General features: G+C 42.9%; 1 protein-coding gene across 3 annotated transcripts in view; it reads left to right on the top strand.

Annotated features, from left to right (window-relative positions):
- The first annotated feature begins 1,600 nt into the window (after positions 1 to 1,600).
- The window catches only part of GNE (glucosamine (UDP-N-acetyl)-2-epimerase/N-acetylmannosamine kinase), a 47,872-nt gene continuing 26,861 nt past the window's right edge, over positions 1,601 to 22,611 (top strand). Inside the window, exons 1-2 of one of the 3 annotated variants that reach the window (XM_064380011.1) lie at positions 1,601 to 1,800; positions 18,880 to 19,085. In XM_064380011.1, coding sequence (XP_064236081.1) covers positions 1,750 to 1,800; positions 18,880 to 19,085 — 257 coding nt within the window. In that variant the 5' untranslated portion in view covers positions 1,601 to 1,749. Of the gene's footprint in view, positions 1,801 to 10,456; positions 10,605 to 18,879; positions 19,086 to 22,611 lie in introns of those variants that run through there. The other 2 variants (XM_012463364.3, XM_012463365.2) reach the window with 2 other exon arrangements.

Raw genomic sequence — 22,611 nt, forward strand, 5'->3', positions numbered from 1 at the left:
TTTTTTTTTTTTAACAGTTTTTAGTTAGAGAAAAAAGAGCAGACGACGTGAGGAAATAGATGGAAACAGAGTAGAGATTTAACAAAAAATGTTGAGGGTTATGTATACCTTTAACATATTTGAAAAATATAAGGGCCAGGCATGATGGCTCATGCCTATAATCCCAGAACTCTGGGAGGCGGGCAGATCACCTGAGGTGAGGAGGTCAAGAGCAGCCTGCCCAACATGGCAAAACCCCATCTCTCCAAAAAAAATACAAAAACTAGCTGGTCATGGTGGTGGGTGCCTGTAACCCCAGCTGCTCGGGAGGCTGAGACTGGAGAATCACTTGAACCTGGGAGGCGAAGGTTGTAGTGAGCTGAGATCGTGCCACTGCATTCCAGTCTGAGCGACAAGAATGAGACTCTGTTTCAAAAAAAAAAAAAAAAGAAAAAGAAAAAGAAAAATCTAAGAAAAAAATGAGTTGTTTTAAAATTATTATTTGGTGGCTCAGTAGGTTTCTTTTACTGCAACACTGCTTTAAGTTCAGACCATGTAAGCCAGGCACGGTGGCTCACGTCTGTACTCCCAGCACTTTGGGAGGCTGAGGTGAGAGGACAGCTTGAACCCGGGAATTTGAGAATAGCCTGAGCAACACAGCGAGACCCAGTCTCTTTCAAATACAATAAAATAGAGTTCAGATCATGGTTTGCTTAAAAATCTATAAACATACAATGGTTAACTAAGAATTTCCTTAAGTGGAATGTAAAGTGTGGTAGGTAAGGCTAGGCTGCTCCTGTGGTCAAAGGAGCATTTGCAGTGAAATGGAGAATTGTTTGGTAAGTAGATCATTGGTCAGTATCCCTTGCTACCAATCTGTTTATAAGGGTCCCTAAGCACCAAAAATAGCAAGGTGCCTCATTTTTAAGCTGTAGCCTGTTTTCTATTCCAATGTAGCTTAGATAAAATGCCACAAGTTGATTTTCCTTCCATATCATGAAACTAAGAGTTTTAAATATCTTGAGGTCTATGCTATTAAGAAACCTTTAAAAATCCTTTAATTTAATCCCTTTATTTTACTTCTGTGATCAAAGCTGCATGTTAATAAATGTTTTGAGGGCTAGGCGCAGTGGCTCATGCCTGTAATCCCAGCACTTTTGGAGGCCGAGGTGGGTAGATCACGAGGTCAGGAGTTGGAGACCAGCCTGGCCAATATGGTAAAACCCCATCTCTACTAAAAATACAAAAATTAGCCAGGCGTGGTGGTAGGCGCCTGTAGTCCCAGCTACTCAGGAGGCTGAGGCAGGAGAATCACTTGAACCTGTGAGGCAGAGGTTGCCGTGAGCCAAGATCACACCACTGACTCCAGCCTGGGCAACACAGCGGGACACTGTCTCAAAAAAAAAAAAAAGTTTTGAGTATATGTATGTGTGAAAAAAGACTTGAGATTTTGCTTGTAGATTTGTTTCTACCTTCAGAAACTCAGAAGAAAACTTTTTCTAGTGGAAAGTAAAATCACTGGGTGGAATGGGAAATCCAAAACAGAGAAGTAACACTCAGATGATGACTGCCCGCCTACTTTCAAGCTACTGTCCAGGAATACGAGAAGAATTCAGAGACACATTTTTTTCTCTTCCTTTTCAGAGAGGTGGGGCTTAAGATTAAGTCTGGAATTCAGATGCCTACTGATGACTGCTCTGTGGCAGCTAAACCAAGAGAACAGCTGCTCTGCTCATTATTTCAAACCACACCAGGGTACAGAGCTTCAGGATGGAAACCTATGGCTATCCGCACAGGGAGTCATGCTTTCAAGGACCTCATGTAAGTAATTCCGAATTCAATAGAGCTTTATTATTGAAATTGCAATCAGAAAAAAAGGAGTGGAAAAGAAAAATTAGGAGGAAGAGGAAAGCTTTGGCTTTAAATCTATCAAATCCATCATTTTTAAAGACTTTTTTTACTGCTAACTCAGGTTAGTCATTCTGTGGCTGCTACTGGCTTCTCAGTTACTGTGCTAAAATTCAGTCTTCTTGCATTTCCAAACTGAAAGTTGAAATTGAGCCCTTTTTCCAGATTCCTGGCACTTTCATCAGATAAAGTGGGGTTCCTTTTACTTTTTGAGATCTTTGTTTCATAAATAAGTTTACTTCCAAAACATGCAATGTTTGTTTTAACTCTTTTGTTTCCTTCCCTTTTGAAACATGATATGTAGAGCTGCCTAACTTGTACGTCTTTTTCCTCAGTTATTTAACTATTGACTGATTGGGGTGGGTGCACTTACTCCAAGTTATTTAGTATCTAAGTCAAATAAAAAGGCAATTACCATGTTTATCAATATATAAATGTGACTTATAATGTGCTATACTATAATGTAGTTTATTAAACCTAATTTTTCATTGAGGCATATGGAAATCTAAATATTTTAGGAAATCATCACAGTTCAATTGTGTGATTAAAATATATATTCAATTTAAAGATCTATAGTTAAGGAATGGCTTATACAAATACACACATGCGTGTGTGTGTGTATGTGTGTGTGTGTGTGTGTGTGTGTGCTTAGAGACAGAGTCTTGCTCTGTCACCCAGACTGGATTATAGTGGCATAATCATAGCTCACTGCAGCCTTGAACTCCTGGACTCAAGGGATCCTCCTGCCTCAGCCTCCCGAGTAGCTAGGACAACAGACACAGCTACACCCGGCAAATTTTTAAATGTTTTGTAGAGACAGGGTCTTGCTATGCTGCCTAGGCTAATCTCAAACTCCTGGGCTCAAGTGATGCTCCTGGTTTAGCCTTTCAAAGTGCTGAGATTACAGGTGTGAGCCACTGTATGTGGACTTATAAAAACTTTTCAATCAGATATTATTCCTGCAAGTACTGTCAACACAGTTTACTCCTAGCTGTATCACTAATGCATACTATTTGTCTTCTTCTATGGGAATTTATTATTTTTATTTTTTATTAGCACACCTTGAAATTCAAGGTCAGACTTTTTGAGTTTCTAGCTGGAAATTGTAAGTTTTTTCCTTGTGTTATCAATAAAATCTGCTTAGAAATGGTTGTTTCTAGTTACGAAAGTAATAGTTGGTCTACTCATGTCTCCACCCAGTTTTTTGTATGACCGACTTCAAAAATGTGGCCTGGAATTATCATTTCATTCATTTGCCTAGTTTTTGGTGGTTTCTATGGCCACACAAACTCTGAAATGCTCTATATGGCCTTTAAGTGGTCATCCAAGGTTCCCTCCCACTTAATAATTCAATTATATTTTCCAATATTCCTCAATAAAACCTTTCTCTTGTCAGGCTGGTCTCCCCTGTATGCTATTCTCATGCTCATTTTATTGTCTTCAATCACATCACGTTTTCTTCCAGGAAAATACTCTTTTAAAATGTAAAACTGATCGGGTTTCATGACACACTGAATGTGAGAGAGAAAGGAGGTGGAGAGGTCAAGAATGCCTCCTAAGTTCCTAGGTAGGTGATAATAATATTCACTGAAAATTAGAACGGAAGAGAAAGCCCAGGTTTATAAGGAAGAAGAAAGCTCAATTTTGGACAAGTGGATTTGAAGTGCCTGTAGAACACATCCAAATAAAGATGTCCTATAAGCAACTGAATATTTGGGTTTGGACTGAGAAGACTGGGCTAGCAATTCACATCTAGGAATAATTTTAAATTACCGTGAAGCCATGCAAGTGGCTGAAGTCATGCTGGAAATATACTAAAATGAGATATAAGGAAGACTAACCACAGAATTCTAGAAAATACTTTTATTTAGGAGTTTGAGGAAGTATAAGAGCCAGAGAAGGTCAGGAGCGGTGGCTCACGCCTGTAATCCCAGCACTTTGAGAGGCTGAGGTGGCTGATCATGAGGTCCAGGAGTTCAAGACCTGGCCAACACAGTGAAACGCCATCGCTCATAAAAATACAAAAAATTAGCCAGGCGCGGTGGCAGGCACCTGTAATCCCAGCCACTCGAGAGGCTGAGGCAGGAGAATAGCTTGAACCCAGGAGGCAGAAGTTGCAGTGAGCCAAGATCACGCCACTGCACTCCAGCCTGGGTGACAGAACAAGATGCTGTCTCAGAAAAAAAAAAAAAAAGCCAGAGAAGTTGGAAGTAGGCAGGAAATCAGGTGTCTTGGAAACCCAGGATGTAAAATATCTCAAGAATAAGGCAGTGACCAACAGTGTAAAAAAGAAGGTGTTAAGAGAAGGACGGCAGAGGTCAGAGAAGACTAGATGCATGGGCAGTTGGAAAAAGAGGGAATGTGGCCAGGAAAGCACCACAAAATATTTAACATAAAGTGTAAGAGCCCAGCACAATGGCTCACACCTGTAATCCCAGCACTCCTCAGTAGGTTGAGGCAAGTGGATTGCTTGAGGCCAGGAGTTCAAGATCAGCCTGGACAACATAGTGAGACCTTAGCTCTAAAAAAATTACAAAAATTAGCCAGACATGGTGGCACAAGCCTGTAGCTACTCAGGAGGCTGAGGTGAGAGGATTGCTTGAGCTTGAGAAGTTGAGGCTGCAGTGAGCCATGATCCTGCCACTGCACTCCAGCCTGGGTGACAAAGCGAGACCCTGTCACAAAAAAATAAACAAATAAATAAAAATACAATAGACCGAAAAAAAAAGTAAAATAGACTGAAGTTCCTGGATTTCCGCAGAATTTTACACCCCATTAAATTTAATGACGTCTCACAGTCGTTCTGTTGTCTAAGATTTAGACAACTACTATATGAAAAATACTATTAAAGAGTTCCAAGTTGGCTGAGAGTAAAGTAGAACAGAGTCAGGGGCAGAAAAATCTGGTGAAACAGGTAGGGTGAGAAATGTAGTTGGGTGCTTTGGGCTAAGAGTCAAGAGTATATTTCAAAACATGTGAAGTTTAGCTGGTTCCTTTAAAGTCCAGATAACATACTTCCCACATAACTTTGTTTGTTTGTTTTTGAGATAGGGTCTCACTCTGTCCCCCAGGCTGGGATGCAGTGGCACAATCACGGCTCACTGCGGCCTTAGCCTCCCAGGCTCAGGTGAGCCTCCCACCTCAGCCTCCCAAGTAGCTGGGACTACTGATGCATGCTACCATGCCCAGCTAATTTTTTGTAGAGATGGGTTTTCACCATATTGCCCATGCTAGTCTTGAACTCCTGGGCTCAAGGGATTCACTCAATTCAGCCTCTCAAACCTATAAGATTATAGGTGTGAACCACCACGCCCGGCTTCCCACATAACTTTTAATGAGAGGTTATTTTAGAGCATAATTGTGTTGATCCAACTTTTTATAAGAAAGTCAAAGTTAAAGGCAAACTAGTTTTTAACACATTTCCAGTTCTTCTAGAATAGCTGTGCCAATTAAACTTTCTGACTTTCTACTAGTCAGGGATGAGTGAGTACTCTCTGACTCACCTCACTTCCCAAGAAGTCAGATAAGAAATAAAATATCAAAGTTATGTGGGAAGTATGTTCTTCTGGACTTTAAAGGAACATAAAGTTTATGGAGTGTGGCCAGGCACGGTGGCTCAAGCCTCTAATCCCAGCACTTTGGGAGGCTGAGGTGGGTGGATCACCTGAGGTCAGGAGTTTGAGACCAGCCTGGCCAACAGCCTGGTCAAAACCCCATCTCTACTAAAAATACAAAAATGGGCATGGTGGTATGTACCTGTAGTTCCAGCCACTCAGGAGGCTAAAGCGGAAGAATCACTTGAACCCGGGAGGCAGAGGTTGCAGTAAGCTGAGATCACACCACTGCAGTCCACCAGTCTGAATAACAGAGCAAGACTCTGTCTCAAAAAAAAAAGAAGCTTGCAGAGTGAATTATGTCTAGCACAAATCTGTGTCTCCAATGCATACCTTCCTCCAGATCCTCAATCTCATGGAAATGTCCTGTAGGTGCTACAAATTCAACATATCCAAAATTAAAGCTCATTATCTTCTCTCCTACTCCAGCCCATCTCCAAATCTGCTTCACTAAGTACAGTGGTGCAACCTCGGCTCACTGCAACCTCCACCTCCCATGCCCTAGTGATTCTCTTGCCTTAGCTTCCTGAGTAGCTGCAACTACAGGCGCACGCTACCATGCCTGGCTAATTTTTTTTTTTTTTTGTATTTTTACTAGATGAGGTTTCACCATGTTGGCCAGGCTGGTCTTGAACTCCTGACCTCAAATGATCTGCCCACCTTGGCCTCCCAAAGTGCTGGGATTACAGGCATGAGCCACCGCACCCGGCCAAGATATTTATTAAACAGGAATGTCCAGCTTAATATGGTGATGGATTGCTCAGTTTATTCCACCTCTTGTTGATTTCTTCATGATACTGGCTTAGGGCAGAGATGGGAAATGCATGGCAATATCCTTACTCCCTTCCACCTCCCTAGAAAACAACATGGCAGACATCATAGTACATACTCTTTTCCAGTAAACCTAGCCTCAGGGTCATTTTTGACACAGTTCTCCAGGCAGCCACCATCAATCGGTTGCAAGTGCGGATCGAAATAAGGTTGGAGATTCTCCCTGGCTCACAGTTTTACTGTTAGTATCTTCCAATACAAGGAACAGGGCATCTTTTTTAAAAAGAAGATTTAGGCCAGACACAGTGGCTCAAGCCTGTAATCCTAGCACTTTGCGAGGCTGAGGCAAGCAGACTGCTTGAGCTCAGGAGTTTGAGACCAGCCTGGGCAACATGGCGAAACCCCACCTCTATGAAAAATACAAAAAAAAAAAACTAGTCAGACATGATGGTGCATGCCTGTAGTCCCAATTACTTGAGAGGTTGAGGCACAAGAATTACTCAAACCTGGGAGGTGGAGGTTGCAGTGAGCCAAGACAGCGCCACTGCATGCCAGCCTGGGTGACAGAGTGAGACTCTGTCTCCCAAAAAAATACTACTAATAATAAAATAAATAAATAATAAACAAAAAGGACCTGAGAATACATGTAGATTAAAATCAGAAGGGTGTTCAGGATTCCAGTTGCGTCAGGGCCTGGATTCTCTCCCTATGGCCTGCCTGCACTACCTCCCTCAGCATATCTGTGACTATGTTTTTCAGGTGCCCCATTTTCCTCTCACTTCCAACTGGCCAATCTTCTCTCTGTTCCCCAGTGCAAATGCTTCAGAGAGTGACTTTAACATGCACATTAACTAATTACCATTGTCGCTATTAGCTAGCCACAGGATTGGTGCCACGTTTTTTAATGGGTAATGAATAGGCAGCTTTTGAGGAGGCAGCCCATGGGCACAGGTGATGTTTTCTCTCTTTAATTTAGTGGCGGGTTTTGCTTTATGAAAATTCAAAATTCAACTACACCACTTAGGTATTTATTGACATTTCAATAAAAACCTTAAGAAAAATTTGTGCCAAATGATGTCCTTTTCTTTTTTGAAAACCTTACTAAACTAATACATCAGGAGAATGCCATAGAGATTATACCTTGATTTTAAAGAAGATATCTTTTAAAATCTCTTAAGACCTTGATGTGAGCCATTCAGAGAGATATGGGCTGGATAATAGAAAAGTTATGTGAACCCTTAACTAATGGAAACACTTAGCCAAAAAGTGATACTATAGGCTAGGCGCAGTGGCTCATGCCTGTAATCCAGCACTTCGGGAGGCCAAGACAGGCAGATCACTTGAAGTCAAGAGTTCGAGACCAGCCTGGCCAACATGGTAAAACCCCGTCTCTACTAAAAATACAAAAATTAGCCAGGCGTGGTGGCAAGTGCCTGTAATCCCAGCTACTCAGGAGGCTGAGGCAGGAGAATTGCTTGAACCTGGGAGGCAGAGGTTGCAGTGAGCTGAGATCATGCCACTGCACTGTAGCCTGGGCAACAGAGTGAGATTCTGTCTCAAAAAAAAAAAAAAAGAAAAGAAAAGAAAAGAAAAAAGTGATGACTGAGATGAACCTTGAGATAGGTTTCTGTCATAAAGTGCAAGGCCCTAGTTAGTATAAAGAGGAAATACTGGGCAGTAGTAGCTAAGCAAGTGGGATCAAGGGCTGAGCTCTTCTGTTTAACAGCTGTGGAACCTTAGGCAACTTTGACTTCTGTGTTTTGGTCTTTTTATCTGTAAAGTAGGGGGTTTATACAGAATTTACATCTTAACGTTGTTATGAGTACTGAGTGAATATAGATACAATGTTTAGAATAATTTAGGCTATTTTAGTTTAGAAATGTTTAGGCTACTAATACATGGGTAGAATTTACAGAGAGGCAAAGTACTTTATAATCATTAAATCACCAAATAAAATAAGACAAGTCTGTTACAAGAAATGTTCCCAAAGTGGCCAGATGAGCATCGGTCAGGAATGCTGTATGTAGGTCTCCCCCTCTGATGAGAGGGTTAGATTAGAGGATCTCTTAAGGTCCTTAAGAGTCATAGCCTAATTGTTCCCTGAATGCTTGAAGTTATATTTATGCTTATGGAGTAACCTCTAGAAAAATCTGATTTTATTATACTACAAAGCCATAAGTAATTTTTTTGCAACTTGTAGAGTTCTCAGACTAAAGTCAAATGAAACCAAATCATACAAACCAAACTTAACTAGTGAAGATTTTTGGTATGCCAATTCACAATGTTAAACAGTGAAGTAACAGAAATCCTGAAATGTAATATTATTTACCCATAGAAAGTGATCTCAAAAAGCCAAAAGAAAATGCCTCTTAAGGGTACTTGCTACAGTTTGATCTCAAGAAAGTATACAAGAAAATTCTAAAAAGATTACTTCATTTAACGTTAAATGATTCCGTGAACACAGAACTACCTGACCATATATGGAAATACAAAATTCTCAATATTGGTCAAACACAAAACTTACAAATGGCTTAGAAAGTGCGTACAATTCTCAAAATGTATTACCTGCTGTTAAAAGTATTTATATTTATAGTTAACTTTTCTAGCTATATTAAACATTTAAAAAACATATTACAGTACAACATAATAAAAAGTACATATATATTACGTTTATGAGTTTTCACAAACTAAACACACCTATGTAATCAATACCTAGATTTTAAAGACTGAACATTAAGCACTGTTTTTGAAGTTAATTTTTCTTACCTTCCAAGAAGAAAGAATTAACGTCTACTCTGCATATTTGGAGGTACCGTATATAACTTTAAAAGCAACATACCCATCTCGACTTCAAGTGACTTTCAATATCTCTTGTGGTAGGCAGAATAGATAGCTCCCCAATCTTTTTTTTTCTGAGACAGAGTCTCATTCTGTCGCCCAGGCTGGAATGCAGTGGCATGATCTCGGCTCACTGCAAACTCTGCCTTCCGGGTTCCAGCTATTCTCCTGCCTCAGCCTCCCAAGTAGCTGGGACTACAGGCGTGTGCCACCATACCTGGCTAATTTTGTACTTTTAGTAGAGACAGGGTGCCACCATGTTGGCTAGGCTGGTCTCGAACTCCTAACCTTGTGATCCGCCCACCATGCCCGGCCTAGATATCCACATCTTTTTTTTTTTTCTTCTTCTTTTTTTTGAGACAGAGTCTTACTCTTTCGCCAGGCTGGAATGCAGTGGCATGACCTCAGCTCACTGCAACCTCTGTGTCCCAGGTTTCAGTGATTCTCCTACCTCAGCCTCTTGAGTAGCTGGGCCTGCAGGCAGGCGCCACCACGCCTGTCTAATTGATATCCATATCTTAATCCCTGGAACCTGTGAATACGTTTCCTTACTTGGCAAGAGGGACATTGCAGATGTGACAAGGACTTTGAGAAGGGAAAATTATCCTGGACTAATAAGTGGACCCAATGTAATCACGGGGGTCTTTTTAAATGAGAGAGGGAGGCAGCAGATGATGTTTATAATCAGTTCAGGGGCGGCCTCCACTACAGGGAACCCCCAACCAGTCCCAAGGCCTAGGGACGTCCAGGGAGAAACATGGCGGTAAAGGGTAAACGTGGTGATAAAGGGCTTGCGCAGCTCCTGAAGAAGAGTAAGACTTTGGGTCGTTGTTTTTGAGAGAAGGGTCTCCCTATGTTGCCCAGGCTCCGCCATGCCTTGGTCATCAATTCACAATCCACCAGTGTCTTCCAGCAGTCACGGCAAGGCTTAACGTCAGGGACAACGTGTGGGTTGGCCGCGCTACAGGACAATATTGTTTCGGTCCTGGTCTATGAAATAACTAAGGGAACGAGAGGCGCAAGAAATCCCTCCTCGGGTGCAAGACCAAAACAACTACCCTATAGGAAGACTCGGGATTCAGTGCGTATGTCGCCAACGGAGAAGGACGCTTGGGGGCGGGAGCACAGACTGGCAGGACAGTCCTGCTGCAGAACAGCGCGGCGGAGACCGCGGAAGGTGCTTCGCAGGTCTGCACCCAGCCTGCGCTTCCAAAAGGCTCCGGGAAGGGGGCGGGACGCGGCGGGGACGGAGGCAGCCAATCACGGGAGCCTCTAGGATGGCGTCAGGACGCGCTCCCGGATTCGGCGCTCCGGCTGGGCGTGGCAGGGCGAGCGAGAAGTGGGGGTCAGGGTCGAGTGACGAGTCATCAACCCGCGCTCCAGAGCGCGGAAACCGAGGGGCGGGCTCACTCTCTGCCGGCTTCGTGGCACTTGGTTCGGCTCTTGCCGGAGGAGCGCGGTGGCGGCGCAGGAGGGAGCCTCTGACAGCGTCTGGTGAGAGCCGCGCGGCGGCGGGGTCTCGGAGAGAGCATCCTGCTCAACCTCAGGGCTGCCTCCCCCGGCCTCCTGCCCCAGGCCTCCGCTCCCTGGCCGCTTTCCACCACCGCACCCCCAGGCCCCCACTGGATCCGGGTCTCGCCCAGTGTCCTGCAGGCCTGCACCATAGGGTCCCTCTTTGGCTCAATTCAGGGCTCCGCCGTGTGACTCAGGGTGGGCCCCGATGAGCAGGGGAGGGGATGTAGAGGGAGGCCCAGCGTGCCTTGTCCCTGGGACAGTGCTGTCCAGCCAGGGGAGATGCTGAGTGTCCCGTTAGGAGCCGGACGAGAGAGGGTGGAGAGCTGCCTAAAAGGCCAGCTGTCCTAGCGCGGAAAGGGCTGGGCTAAAAGGTCTCCGCCTTCCTCTGAGTCTACATTCTGGGTCTGGGCTTCCTTGTATATTTGAGAAGCGTTAATGTCGCCACACCTTCCGCTGTCCCCAGTTTTACAAGCATGCTTGTAAAATTGTTAGAACACAAGAACGTATTTTTTTTTTTTTACGCCTCTGGTAGGAGGGGTGGGGTACAATTTCGCAGTATAGGTAACTGGTTAACCCAACTGTAGGAGCGCCGCAGGAGAAGCCAAACCGAATTATGGCTTCGGAATGGGGCCCTGACTTTCAGACTGATTTATATAGCTCTTTTCATTTCTGTTGGTCTCATCCTCATTGCACTGAAGGAAGGGCGATTTATCATGTTTTCAAGGAAGATTTGTACTTAATGGATGTTTATGGAATGAACAGACACAAGGCAAACACTGGATGTGGGACAGTATCGTCAGCGCTTAAGTCATTCAGACAAGGGTTTAATTTTCGGTTCTCTCAATGATGAACTTTTTTTTTTTTAGTTGGAGTCTGCTGTGTCCCCCAGGATGGAGTGCAGTGGTGCTACCTGGGCCCACTGCAACCTCTACCTCTCGGGTTCAAGTGATTCTCCTGCCTCATCCTCCCAAGTAGCTGGGATTACAGGTGCCCGCCACCACGCTCAGCTAATTTTTGTATTTTTAGTAGGACGGGGTTGTGGTCAGGCTGGTCTTGAACTGACCTCAAGTGATCCACCTGCCTCGGCTTCCCAAAGTGCTGGGGTTACAGGCGTCAGCCACTGAGCCTGGCTAATGATGAGCTATTGTACATTGATTTGGGGCAAGTAAATTATTTTCTCTGTGCCTCCTGTCTGTAAAGTGGGGCTAATACGAGGGCTGTGAGGATGAAATGAGTTAATACGTGTAAAGCTATTAGCACAATGTTTGGCACTTCAGAAGCGCTCAGCAAATGTTTACTGTTGTTTCCTCTGTTCAGTGACTGCTTGAACCAAGTATTCATCATTTTCAGTTGATTGCCTTAAAAAAATTACATTCACAAAGAACTCTTTCCATAGTTGAGTGGGACATTATTTTTCTGGAAAGTGTTAATCACCTTTTGTCAGCATTTATAATGGACAATCTTGAGTTGAGAGAATGCAGAAAGTAGCCTTTAAGAATTGTGTTTCTGCTGGGCGCAGTGGCTCACGCCTGTAATTCCAGCACTGGGCGGCTGAGGCAGGTGGATCACCTGAGGTCAGGAGTTCGAGACCAGCCTGGCCAACTCGGTGAAACCCCGTCTCTACTAAAAAGACAAAAATTAGCCAGGCATGGTGGTGGGCACCTGTGATCCCAGCTACTCAGTAAGCTGAGGCAGGAGAATTGCTTGAATCTGGGAGGTGGAGGTTGCAGTGAGCCAAGATCGCATCACTGTGCTCCAGCCTGGGCGGCAGAGGGAGACTCCATCTCAACAACAAAAAAAAGAATTGGGTTTCTCTGACCAGGCACAGTGGCTCATGCCTGTAATCCCAGCACTTTGGGAGGCCAGGTGGCGGATCACCTGAGGTCAGGAGATCGAGACCAGCCCAGCCAACATGGTGAAATCCTGCCTCTATTAAAAATACAAAAAATTAGCCGGGCATGGTGGCACATGCCTGTAATCCCAGCAACCTGGGAGGCTGAGGCAGGAGAATCGCTTGAACCCAGCAGGTGGAGGTTGCAGTGAGCCAAGATTGTGTCACTGCACTCCAGCTTGGGCTACAGAGTGAGAGCCTGTCTCAAAAACAAAAAACAAAAAAAACAAGAATTGGGTTTCTTAGAGATTGCCAGTGAGTTCAAGATGAAGGCAAACTTGTCTGAAAACTATGATCCATCTGTCTATCATCTATCATCCATCCATCTGTCTCCTATTATCTGTTTTTCTGTCTTTCTTTTGGTGGCTCAGGTTACAATTATAGAATTGAAGAGTGAAATGGATGCAAATATTCAGTCCCACCTTCTGACTTTCTGAGCTCTGGGCTTGAGGGGATTATTGATAATGCACCTACCTCATAATGTTCATTTAAAAGATTTCTGTTTTTATTTTTTTATTTGAATTTTAATTTTTTAAGATAGGGTCTTACTCTGTCACCCAGGCTGAAATGCAGTGATTCTTTTCCAATTTGTATTATAGTTCCTTCCAGGGAAAAGAATTAATGTATCTGGGGAACACATATGAGAATACTTTTTGCTATTTAGCCTCTTGTGACTTTTAATTTTAATTTTTAATTTTTGTGAGGCAAGGCCAAGGCAGATCACTTGAGGTCAGGAGTTTGAGAACAGCCTGGCCAACATGGTGAAACCCCGTCTCTACTAAAAAAATAAAAAATTAGCCGGGCATGGTGGCGTGTGTTTGTAATCCCAGCTATTTGGGAGGCTGAGGCAGGAGAATCGCTTGAACCTGGGAGGTGAAGGTTACAATGAGCTGAGATCCCGCCCACTGCCCTGTAGCCTGAGTGATAGAGTGAGACTTCATCTTAAGAAAAAAAAAATACTGTGAAGCAAAACAAATCATTCATGGTTTGTTAATTTGTATTTATTTTACGAAGAACAGTAAATGCTCCATCTGGCAGTACTAAAATGCTTAGTACTTACCAGGTTACTCAAAGGTTATTCTACCTAAACTGAGAGCAAACTGGCCATATGAGTAAACTGAAAAATAGAACAAAGTTACCTAAAACCATGTTTATAGACAAGTTTGGCTTCATCTTGAACTCACTGGCAATCCGAGAAACCCAATTCTTGACTGCTTTTTCCATCTCTCAACTCATGACTGTCCATCAAAGTATTGATGAAAAGTGACTGCCTCCTGACAAAACGAAATTTACTTGCCACGGGCTGGATTTAAATTTTAATAAGATAGGGTCTTGCTCCATCACTCAGTCTGAAGTGTGGTGGCATGAAGTGATCATAACTCATTGCAACCTCAAACTCCTGGGGTCAAGTGATCCTCCTGCCTCAGCCTCCCTAGTAACTAGGACTACAGGTGTGCACAACCACACTCGGCTAATTACAAAAAAATTTTGTAGAGACAGGGGTCTTACTATGTTGCCCAGACTGGTCCTTAACTCCTGACTTCAAGCAGTCCTTCTTGCCTCAGCCTCCCAAAATGCTGCAATTACAGGCATGAACCACCATGTCCAGCCAGGTTTCTTGTTTTTATTTTTAATTTTTTTTTTTTGAGACAGAGTCTCACTCATTTGCCTAGGCCGGAGTGCAGTGGGGTAATCTTGGCTCACTGCAACATCTGCCTCCTGGGTTCAAGTGATTTTTGTGTCTCGGCCTCCTGAGTAGCTGGGATTCCAGGCACACACCACCATGCCGGCTAATTTTTTCTATTTTCTTTTGAGATGGAGTCTTGCTCTGTCTCCTACACTGGAGTGCAATGGCTTGATCTTGGCTCACTGCAACCTCCACCTCGCATGTTCAAGCATTTCTCCTGACACAGCCTACTGAGTAGCTGGGATTACAGGCACATGCCACCACACCTGGCTAAGTTTTGTATTTTTAGCAGAGATGGGGTTTCACCATGTTGGCCAGGCTGGTCTCCAACTCTCAGGTGATCTGCCCGCCTCAGCCTCCCAAAGCGCTGGGATTACAGGCATGAACCACTGTGCCTGGCCAAAATTGAGTGTTTTTGCTAAATTTTAGGGGTCTTATAACAATTTGTATATTTGACAAGTTGTATATTTGGCCAGCAATTTCCAAAACTTTGCATTTAAAAGATGTGGTATTTCTAATATCTTTAAATGTTCCTGTTCTACCATTTAATTGAGTCATAATTAAAAGCATTTTAAAAAGTAAGATTTGCGGCTGGGTGTGGTGGCTCATGCCTGTAATCCCAGCACTTTGGGAGGCCAAGGTGGGTGGATCACGTGAGGTCAGGAGTTTGAGACTGGCCTGGCCAACATGGTGAAACCCCATCTCTACTAAAGATACAAACAAATTAGCTGGGCTTGGTGGCAGGTACCTGTAATCCCAGCAACTTGGGAGGCTGAGGCACGAGAATTTCTTGAACCCAGGAGGTGGAAGTTGCAGTGAGCCAAGGTCATGCCACTATACTCCAGCCTGGGCAACAGAGTGAGACTCTGTCTAAAAAAAAAAAAAAAGTAAGATTTGTAACAACAGTTTGTAGAATATGTTACCAATTGTATAATATACATTGTGTATGTGTGTGTATATGTGTGTATATATACATATATACACAATATATACATATATACACATCGTGTGTGTGTGTGTGTGTGTGTGTGTGTGTGTATTCAGATAGAGACTAATTCTGTCGCCCAGGCTGGAGTGCAGTGGCAAGATCTTGGCTTACTGCAAGCTTCACCTCATGTGTTCAAGTGATTCTCCTGCCTCAGCCTCCCAAGTAGCTGGGACTCTAGGCATGTGCCACAACACCTGGCTAATTTTTTTTGTATGTTTAATAGAGATGGAGTTTCACCATGTTGGCCAGGCTGTTCTCAAATTCCTGAGCTCACGTGATCCACTAGCCTCTGCCTCCCAGAGTGTTGGGATTATAGGCATGCACCACATATTTATTTATATTATCATAGTTTATCTATGGAAGGACAGATAAGAAACCAGTAACTGTTTGCTTCCAGGGAAAAGAACTAGCTAGCTGGGGAACACAGATGAAAAGACTTTTTGCTATTTAACCCCTTGTGACTTTTCCATTTTAAACCATGTGAATATACTACCTAATAAAAAATTGAGTTAATTAAAATTATTTTTTAAAACCTCCCCTTAAAAAGGCATTTTACCATAATTTTCTTCTTAAGATTTAACTTCTTTCCTTAAAGAGGCATTGACTTGGTCCAGGCGCAGTGGTCATGCCTGTAATCCCAGCACTTTGGCAGGCCGAGGCAGGTGGAACACTAGGTCAGGAGTTCAAAACCAGCCTGATCAACATTGTGAAACCCTGTCTCTACTAAAAATATAAAAATAAGCCAGGTGTGGTGGCCTGTAATCCCAGCTACTCATGAGGCTGAGGCAGGAGAATTACTGGAACCCAGGAGGTGGAGGTTGCAGTGAGCCGACATTGCGCCACTGCACTCCAGCCTGGGCAACAGAGTGAGACTGTCTCAAAAAAAAAAAAAAAAGCTTTGACTTTAGGTAACATTGTATTTTCACTGCTTATTTATGTGGTCAGCTTGCTCTCAGTTTAGATAGGATAACCTTTGAGTAACCTGGTAAATATTAAGCATTTTAATACTGCCAGATGGAACATTTACTGTTCTTTGTAAAATAAATACAAATTGACAAACCATGAATGATTTGTTTTGCCTCACCCAGCAAATTAAATATTACCAACAATTTATTCAGCTCAAATTTGATCACTGGAAGAAAGATTATATACAAGAACACTTAGGATAACCATTTTTGGAAGAGTATTTTTGTCTCTTTAAAGATTAGACACTGCAGCTGGGTGCGGTGGCTCATGCCTGTAATCCTAGCACTTTAGGAGGCCGAGGCAGGCAGATCACGAGGTCAGGAGTTTGAGACCAGCCTGGCCAACATGGTAAAACCCCAACTCTACTAAAAATACAAAAAATTAGCCAGGCATGGTGGCGTGTGCCTGTAGTCTCAGCCAGTTGGGAGGGCCAGGCAGTATAATTCCTTGAACCCAGGAGGCACTCCAGCCTGGGTGACAGAGCAAGACTCTGTCTCAAAAAAAAAAAAAAAAAAAAAAAGATTGCATAGTGCTTAGGTGTTCTGAATACAACTCTCTTGGTGGAATGCCTGTTTCATTATATTGTAAGCAGTCTGCCATTTGGTGAAATTAGTTTTTACTGGGGATTATAAATTCAGAGTGGGCCTAATGATGAGTGAGTTTGCGTGGTCACAGAATTTTAGCCTAAGAGAGATGAGGTACCAACAGCGGAGGGCTGCTGATGGAATTTCCAGTGAATTTCAGAGTTTACTCTCATCTAAAGGATGGCACCCCTTGTATTGGAATCCTTACTGAAGCATCTCCAGATTCCTGATTACAAATTCTAAATATTGATACACTTACTGAAACATGAACATGGAGATCAGAGTCCATGAGGTGAAATTTTATGTTGATTTAGCGGAGTTTAACATGTTCCAAGCCTGGTACAGTGGTGTATGCCTGTAGTTCCAGCTACTTAGGAGGCTGAGGTGGGAGGATTGCTTAAGCCCAGGAGTTCCAGGCTGCAGTGAGCTATGATCGTGCTTGTGAATAGCTACTGCACTGTAGCTTGTGTGACACAGCAAGACCCCATCTCCAAAAATGTAAAAAAAATTTTAAAAATATTCCAGGGCCGGGCACGGTGGCTCAAGCCTGTAATCTCAGTACTTTGGGAGGCTGAGGTGGGTGGATCACGAGATCAAGAGATCAAGACCATCCTGGCCAATATAGTGAAACCCCGTCTCTGCTAAAATATAAAAATTAACTGGGCATGGTGGCGCGAGTCTGTAGTCCCAGCTACTCAGGAGGCTGAGGCAGGAGAATTGCTTGAACCCGGGAGGCAAAGGTTGCAGTGAGCCGAGATTGCGCTACTGCACTCCAGCCTAGCACCTGGCAACATGGCACCTGGTGACAGAGCAAGACTGTCTCAGAAAAGAAAAAAAATTCCAAAGAACAAATCTCTTATTCCTTGCCCCTGATTTTTCCTTTTTGAATGGAGGGTATAGCATGGCAGGGAGGGATGAGCGAGCAGAGAAGCTTAGCAATAGTATATCTGCAAATGGGAAGGCCATAATGCTCAGAGCAAGGCAGCAACTGAGAAACGTGGGGGAGGAGGATCTGAGGTTTGTGTGAAGCTTTTCCAGAAAGGATGACACTTTGAGTTTTAAAGGATGAGTAGAAGACCAGGCAAGGGGGAAAGGAAGTTTTAGGAAAAAGTACTTGGCATCTATAAAGGTACAGATACACAGAGAGTCACTAGTTGAACTGGAGGCAGTTTGGTATGGCTGGCACTTTGGCACAGAGTAAAGGGTAATTTTAGGGAAGAGATGGTGGGAAAGGAGGATCACTTTGAAAGTTTGTAGGAGGCTAGGTGCAGTGGCTTATGCCTGTTATCCCAGCACTTTGGGAGGCCAAGGCAGGTGGATCAGTTAAGGCTAGGAGTTCAAGACCAGCCTGGCCAACATGGCGAAACCCCATCTCTACTAAAAATACAAAAATTAGCTGGGCATGGTGGTGGGTGACTATAATCCCAGCTACTTAGGAGTATGAGGCAGGAAAATTGAATCTGGAGGCGAGGGTAGCAGTGAGCCAAGATCGTGCCACTGCACTCGAACCTGGGCTATAGAGTGAGACTCTGTCTCTAAATAAATAAACAAATAGAAAAGAAAGTTTGTAGGAGGCAGGCAAACCACATTGACAGCGGTTACTATCGTCCAGACCTAAAATGAGGGACTGGACTAGGGGAAGTCCTTGTAAGGATGAAGAGGAGGAGATAGATTTGAAAGATATTTATCAGGTAGAATTGACAGCGTTTTGGAGATAATGGGGTGAGAAACAGAAGAGACAAGGATTTCAAGGCATTTGGATGAATGAAATTGCGTAACTCAGAGAATAATTGAGGAGGAACGGGTTTGGAAAAGAAAATGAGTTCAGTTTGGGACACTGACTTGAAGGTGGTTATAGGACACACAGCAGGAGATATCTGATAGGCATTGGAGTTGTCAGTTTTGTGGGCACTGGTGTGTAGGTACTGATGAGGGCTTGAAGGTCAGGTTTTTAACTTACTCATCTTTCTCCTTCCCAGCACTAATCACAGTATTTTGTAAAAAGATTAAGAATCACTATACTAACTAGTAAAGACTTAAAACTGAAAATTTCTATTTTTGATTTAGAGAAGTTTAAAGTTTAGTTACATCTGGGAGTTATTATTCTGATTATAAAGTTTTTATTTTTTCAATTTCAGGAACTCTATTTTAAGAACCTCTCAAAACGAAACAAACAAATCATGGAGAAGAATGGAAATAACCGAAAGCTGCGAGTTTGTGTTGCTACTTGTAACCGTGCAGATTATTCTAAACTTGCCCCAATCATGTTTGGCATTAAAACTGAACCTGAGTTCTTTGAACTTGATGTTGTGGTACTTGGCTCTCACCTGATAGATGACTATGGGTAAGATGAAAGCATTTTCTTATTCTTCATTGCAATGGTGTGCTAGAGGGAGCTTGAGTTTTGTAGCCGTATGGGCCCAGCTTCAAATTCCAGTTCTGCTGCTTAGTTTTTATGTGGCCTTAGAGAAGTCACATAGCATCTCTAAGCCTCAGTTTCCTCATTATAAAATGTAGTGAAAACATATTGTAAATTATTGTGAGGAACAGAGATCGTGGTATAGAGCATCCATCACAATGATGCTGCTTAGTAGATGACTGATAAATGGTAGCTATAAATAATATTAATATTTGTTACCAGTTGTTACATTTAGAGAAATGTCACTTATAAATACATATTGTATGAGTATAATAATGTTGATTCCATGTAATCTGTTTTGTGAGCTCTAATGGCAATTCTATAAAACTGGTTTATAGGCCAACAGCATATAAAGTAGTAGATATGGAACAAGATTTTAAAAATCTAATTAACCTACAAGGTAAAGGAGAGAGTTACACTACTGTGACCATTGGCATTTATTTTGGTGACATTAGGTTTGTTATTAATCACAGGGTACATTTAAAAAGTGAAGGTTGGGTCAGGCACAGTGGTGCATACCTGTAATCCAGCACTCTGGGAGGCCAAGGCAGACAGATCACCTGAGATCAGAAATTCAAGACCAGCTTGGCCAACATGGTGAAACCCTGCCTCTACTAAAAATAAAAAAAATTAGCCAGGTGGGGTGGTGCATGCCTGTAGTCCTAGCTACTCAGGAGGCTGAGGCAGGAGACTAGCTTGAACCCTGGAGGCAGAGTTTATAATGAGCCGATATCACACCATTGCACTCCAGCCTGGGCAACAAGAGTGAGATTCTGTCTCAAAAAAAAAAAGTGAATGTTGGATAATCTTTGAGAGAACAAGAGGTATTACATACATCTTGCTATATGTAATAAAAAGGCATCTAGTGCACCCTTGTGGCATGAATGCATTAATGCAGTCTCCAAAGAGTCACAAATACAAGTATGTGAAAGAACCTTGTGTTAAAATAAAATTGTCCTTTTCAGACTATTCTTTAAAAACAAGTTAGGTATTTGCTATTAGAAAATACTTAAAGAGCAGAGAAGAAACTTAATGGATAGCTCAGGGATCCATAGATTTTGTTTTAAATATGAAATGAATTCTGACTATTTAGGAACATCCTTTCGATAGAAGAGAAATTTTAGCTAGAGCCTGAGATGAAAGTCTGAGTGAGTTCTTTTACTGCTGTGAGAAAGCCTTTACAGGAAGACTAGTAAAATAGAGGCACTCAGGGAAATTGTAGTAGGTTTCTTATCTGCCTACCAGTTATCAAGGGTGGAAAAATAGTACTTATCTGATGAGATTGTTAAATAGGAAATTTGACTAGTGCTTAATGAAAATGCATGGTTTTTTTGTTTGTTTGTTTTTTGTTTTTTTTTTTAAAGATGGGGTTTCACTACGTTGGCCAGGCTAGTGTTGAACTCCTGACCTCAGGTGATCCACCCACCTCAGCCTCCCAAAGTGCTAGGATTACAGGCGTGAGCCACCGCGCCCGGCTCGAAAATACGTGTTTAAAGTACATTCTAACACAAGAAATTGGTTGCTTCTGGGGAGAAGAATTGGATGACTGGGAGACAAAAGTAAGAGACTTTTAACTGTGAAATGTTTTCCTTTGTTCATTTAACAAGCATTGTTGTGCCAAGTGGCAAATAAGACAAAAACAAAGTCTCTGCTTTCACAGAACTTACATTCTGTTGGAGGAGATAGATGATACACAGATAAATAATAAAAATAAGAGATAATAAAATAAAGGAAAACCCATAATAAAAAATAAATTTATGATCTTAAGTGTTTTCATTACTGGAAGAAAAATTAGGAGAAATTGAACTGAACATACAACTTAAATTATGAAATATTTAGGAAAAAGAAGTTCAGTTTCCAGTAATGACAGGGCAGCTTATACTTGACTACCCTTTATCAACTCTGGAAAAGTATTTTAAAAAATAGTTGAAGGCACTGGAGAGCAACCAACAGCAGGCAGAAATGGAAAGAAATTCAATCCGTAAAAGAAGGAACTATAGTTGGTGCAATCCATGTTTAAATAGCTTTTCCCCTGAGAGTATCCCCCAGTCCACATGGGAAAGGTGGGTAGAACTCAGGTAAAAAGCCACAGTTGTTTAGGGTGAGATGCCAAAAAATGGAACTTGGACTGCCCGTAGTGTCTGGAAATTGATGGGAAAAATTCTGGAACTGAGGGAGCCACTAAGGAGAAGCCCTAAAATCTATACATAAAGTAGATCGGGCACGGTGGCTCATGGCTGTAATCCCAACACTTTGGGAGGCCAAGGTGGGTGGATCACATGAGGCCAGGAGGACTACGTGCCTATAGACCCAGCCACTCCTCCTGAGATCAGGAGTTTGAGACCAGCCTGGCCAACATGGCGAAACCTTGTCTCTACTAAAATTACAAAATAAGCTGGGCCTGGTGGTGCGTGCCTGTAATCCCAGCTACTTGGAAGGCTGAGGCACAAGAATCGAACCGATGAGGCAGAGATTACAGTGAGCTGAGAGTTTGCCACTGGACTCCAGCCTGTGCAACAGAGTGAGACCCTGTCTCAAAAACAAAACAATACAAAAAACCCAAAAACTTGTATGTAAACTCCTCTTAGATTCTTGATTGACCACTAAACTGCACATGCATGAGACTCCAAAAATTCTGGTAGAAGAAACAGCTGGAGGCTGAAGAAACTGAGTAGATATTTCATGTGCTGTCCACTTCTGGGGAGATAGTTTACAGTTTGAGTCCTACCAAGTTAGAGGGGCTTCATAAACACCTCGGGCTTTTCGTTGAAAATCCAGAAGGGCCACACACCTTAGAAGCAAAAACGATACCCCATTTGCACTTTAAAAGCAAAACTGAAACAGATTCACCCGAATAAAGTGTTCCTTCCAAAAGGCGTTTCATTTAACTGCCTGTTTAAACATTACCGTATGGACTCACCCTGAATTCTTTCTTGTGTGAGGTCTGAGAACCCTCTCTTGGGATCTGGATGGTGACCACTTTCTGGTAGCACTCTTTCCACTATACTATTTATTGCTTTCCAGATTTTACAAATAAAACTGTAGTGGGCTGGGCACTGTGGCTCACCTGTAATCCTAGCACTTTGGGAGGCCGAGGTGGGTGGATCACCTGATGTCAGGAGTTCAAGACCAGCCTGGACAACATGGTGAAACCCCGTCTCTACTAAAAATACAAAACTTAGCCGGGTGTGGTGGTGTGCGCCATTAATCCCAGCTACTCAGGAGGCTGAGGCAGGAGCATTGCTTGAACCTGGGAGGCAGAGGCTGCAGTGAGCTGAGATTGTGCCACTGCACCCCAGCCTGGGTAACAGAGCAAGACTCCATCTCAAAAAATAAATTAATTAAATAAAAATCTCCATCAGATGTTTCTCCCTCCAGGTCCTGATTGGAAAGGGGCACAAGTGATTCTTCCAAGGTGCTAGATGTGTTATATCTTGATCTGGATGGTAGC

This window comes from Aotus nancymaae, unplaced genomic scaffold (genome assembly GCF_030222135.1).
Source record: "Aotus nancymaae isolate 86718 unplaced genomic scaffold, 86718_ANA_hifiasm-v0.15.2.pri h1tg000003l, whole genome shotgun sequence".
In the NCBI taxonomy this organism is placed as follows: Eukaryota; Metazoa; Chordata; class Mammalia; order Primates; family Aotidae; genus Aotus; species Aotus nancymaae.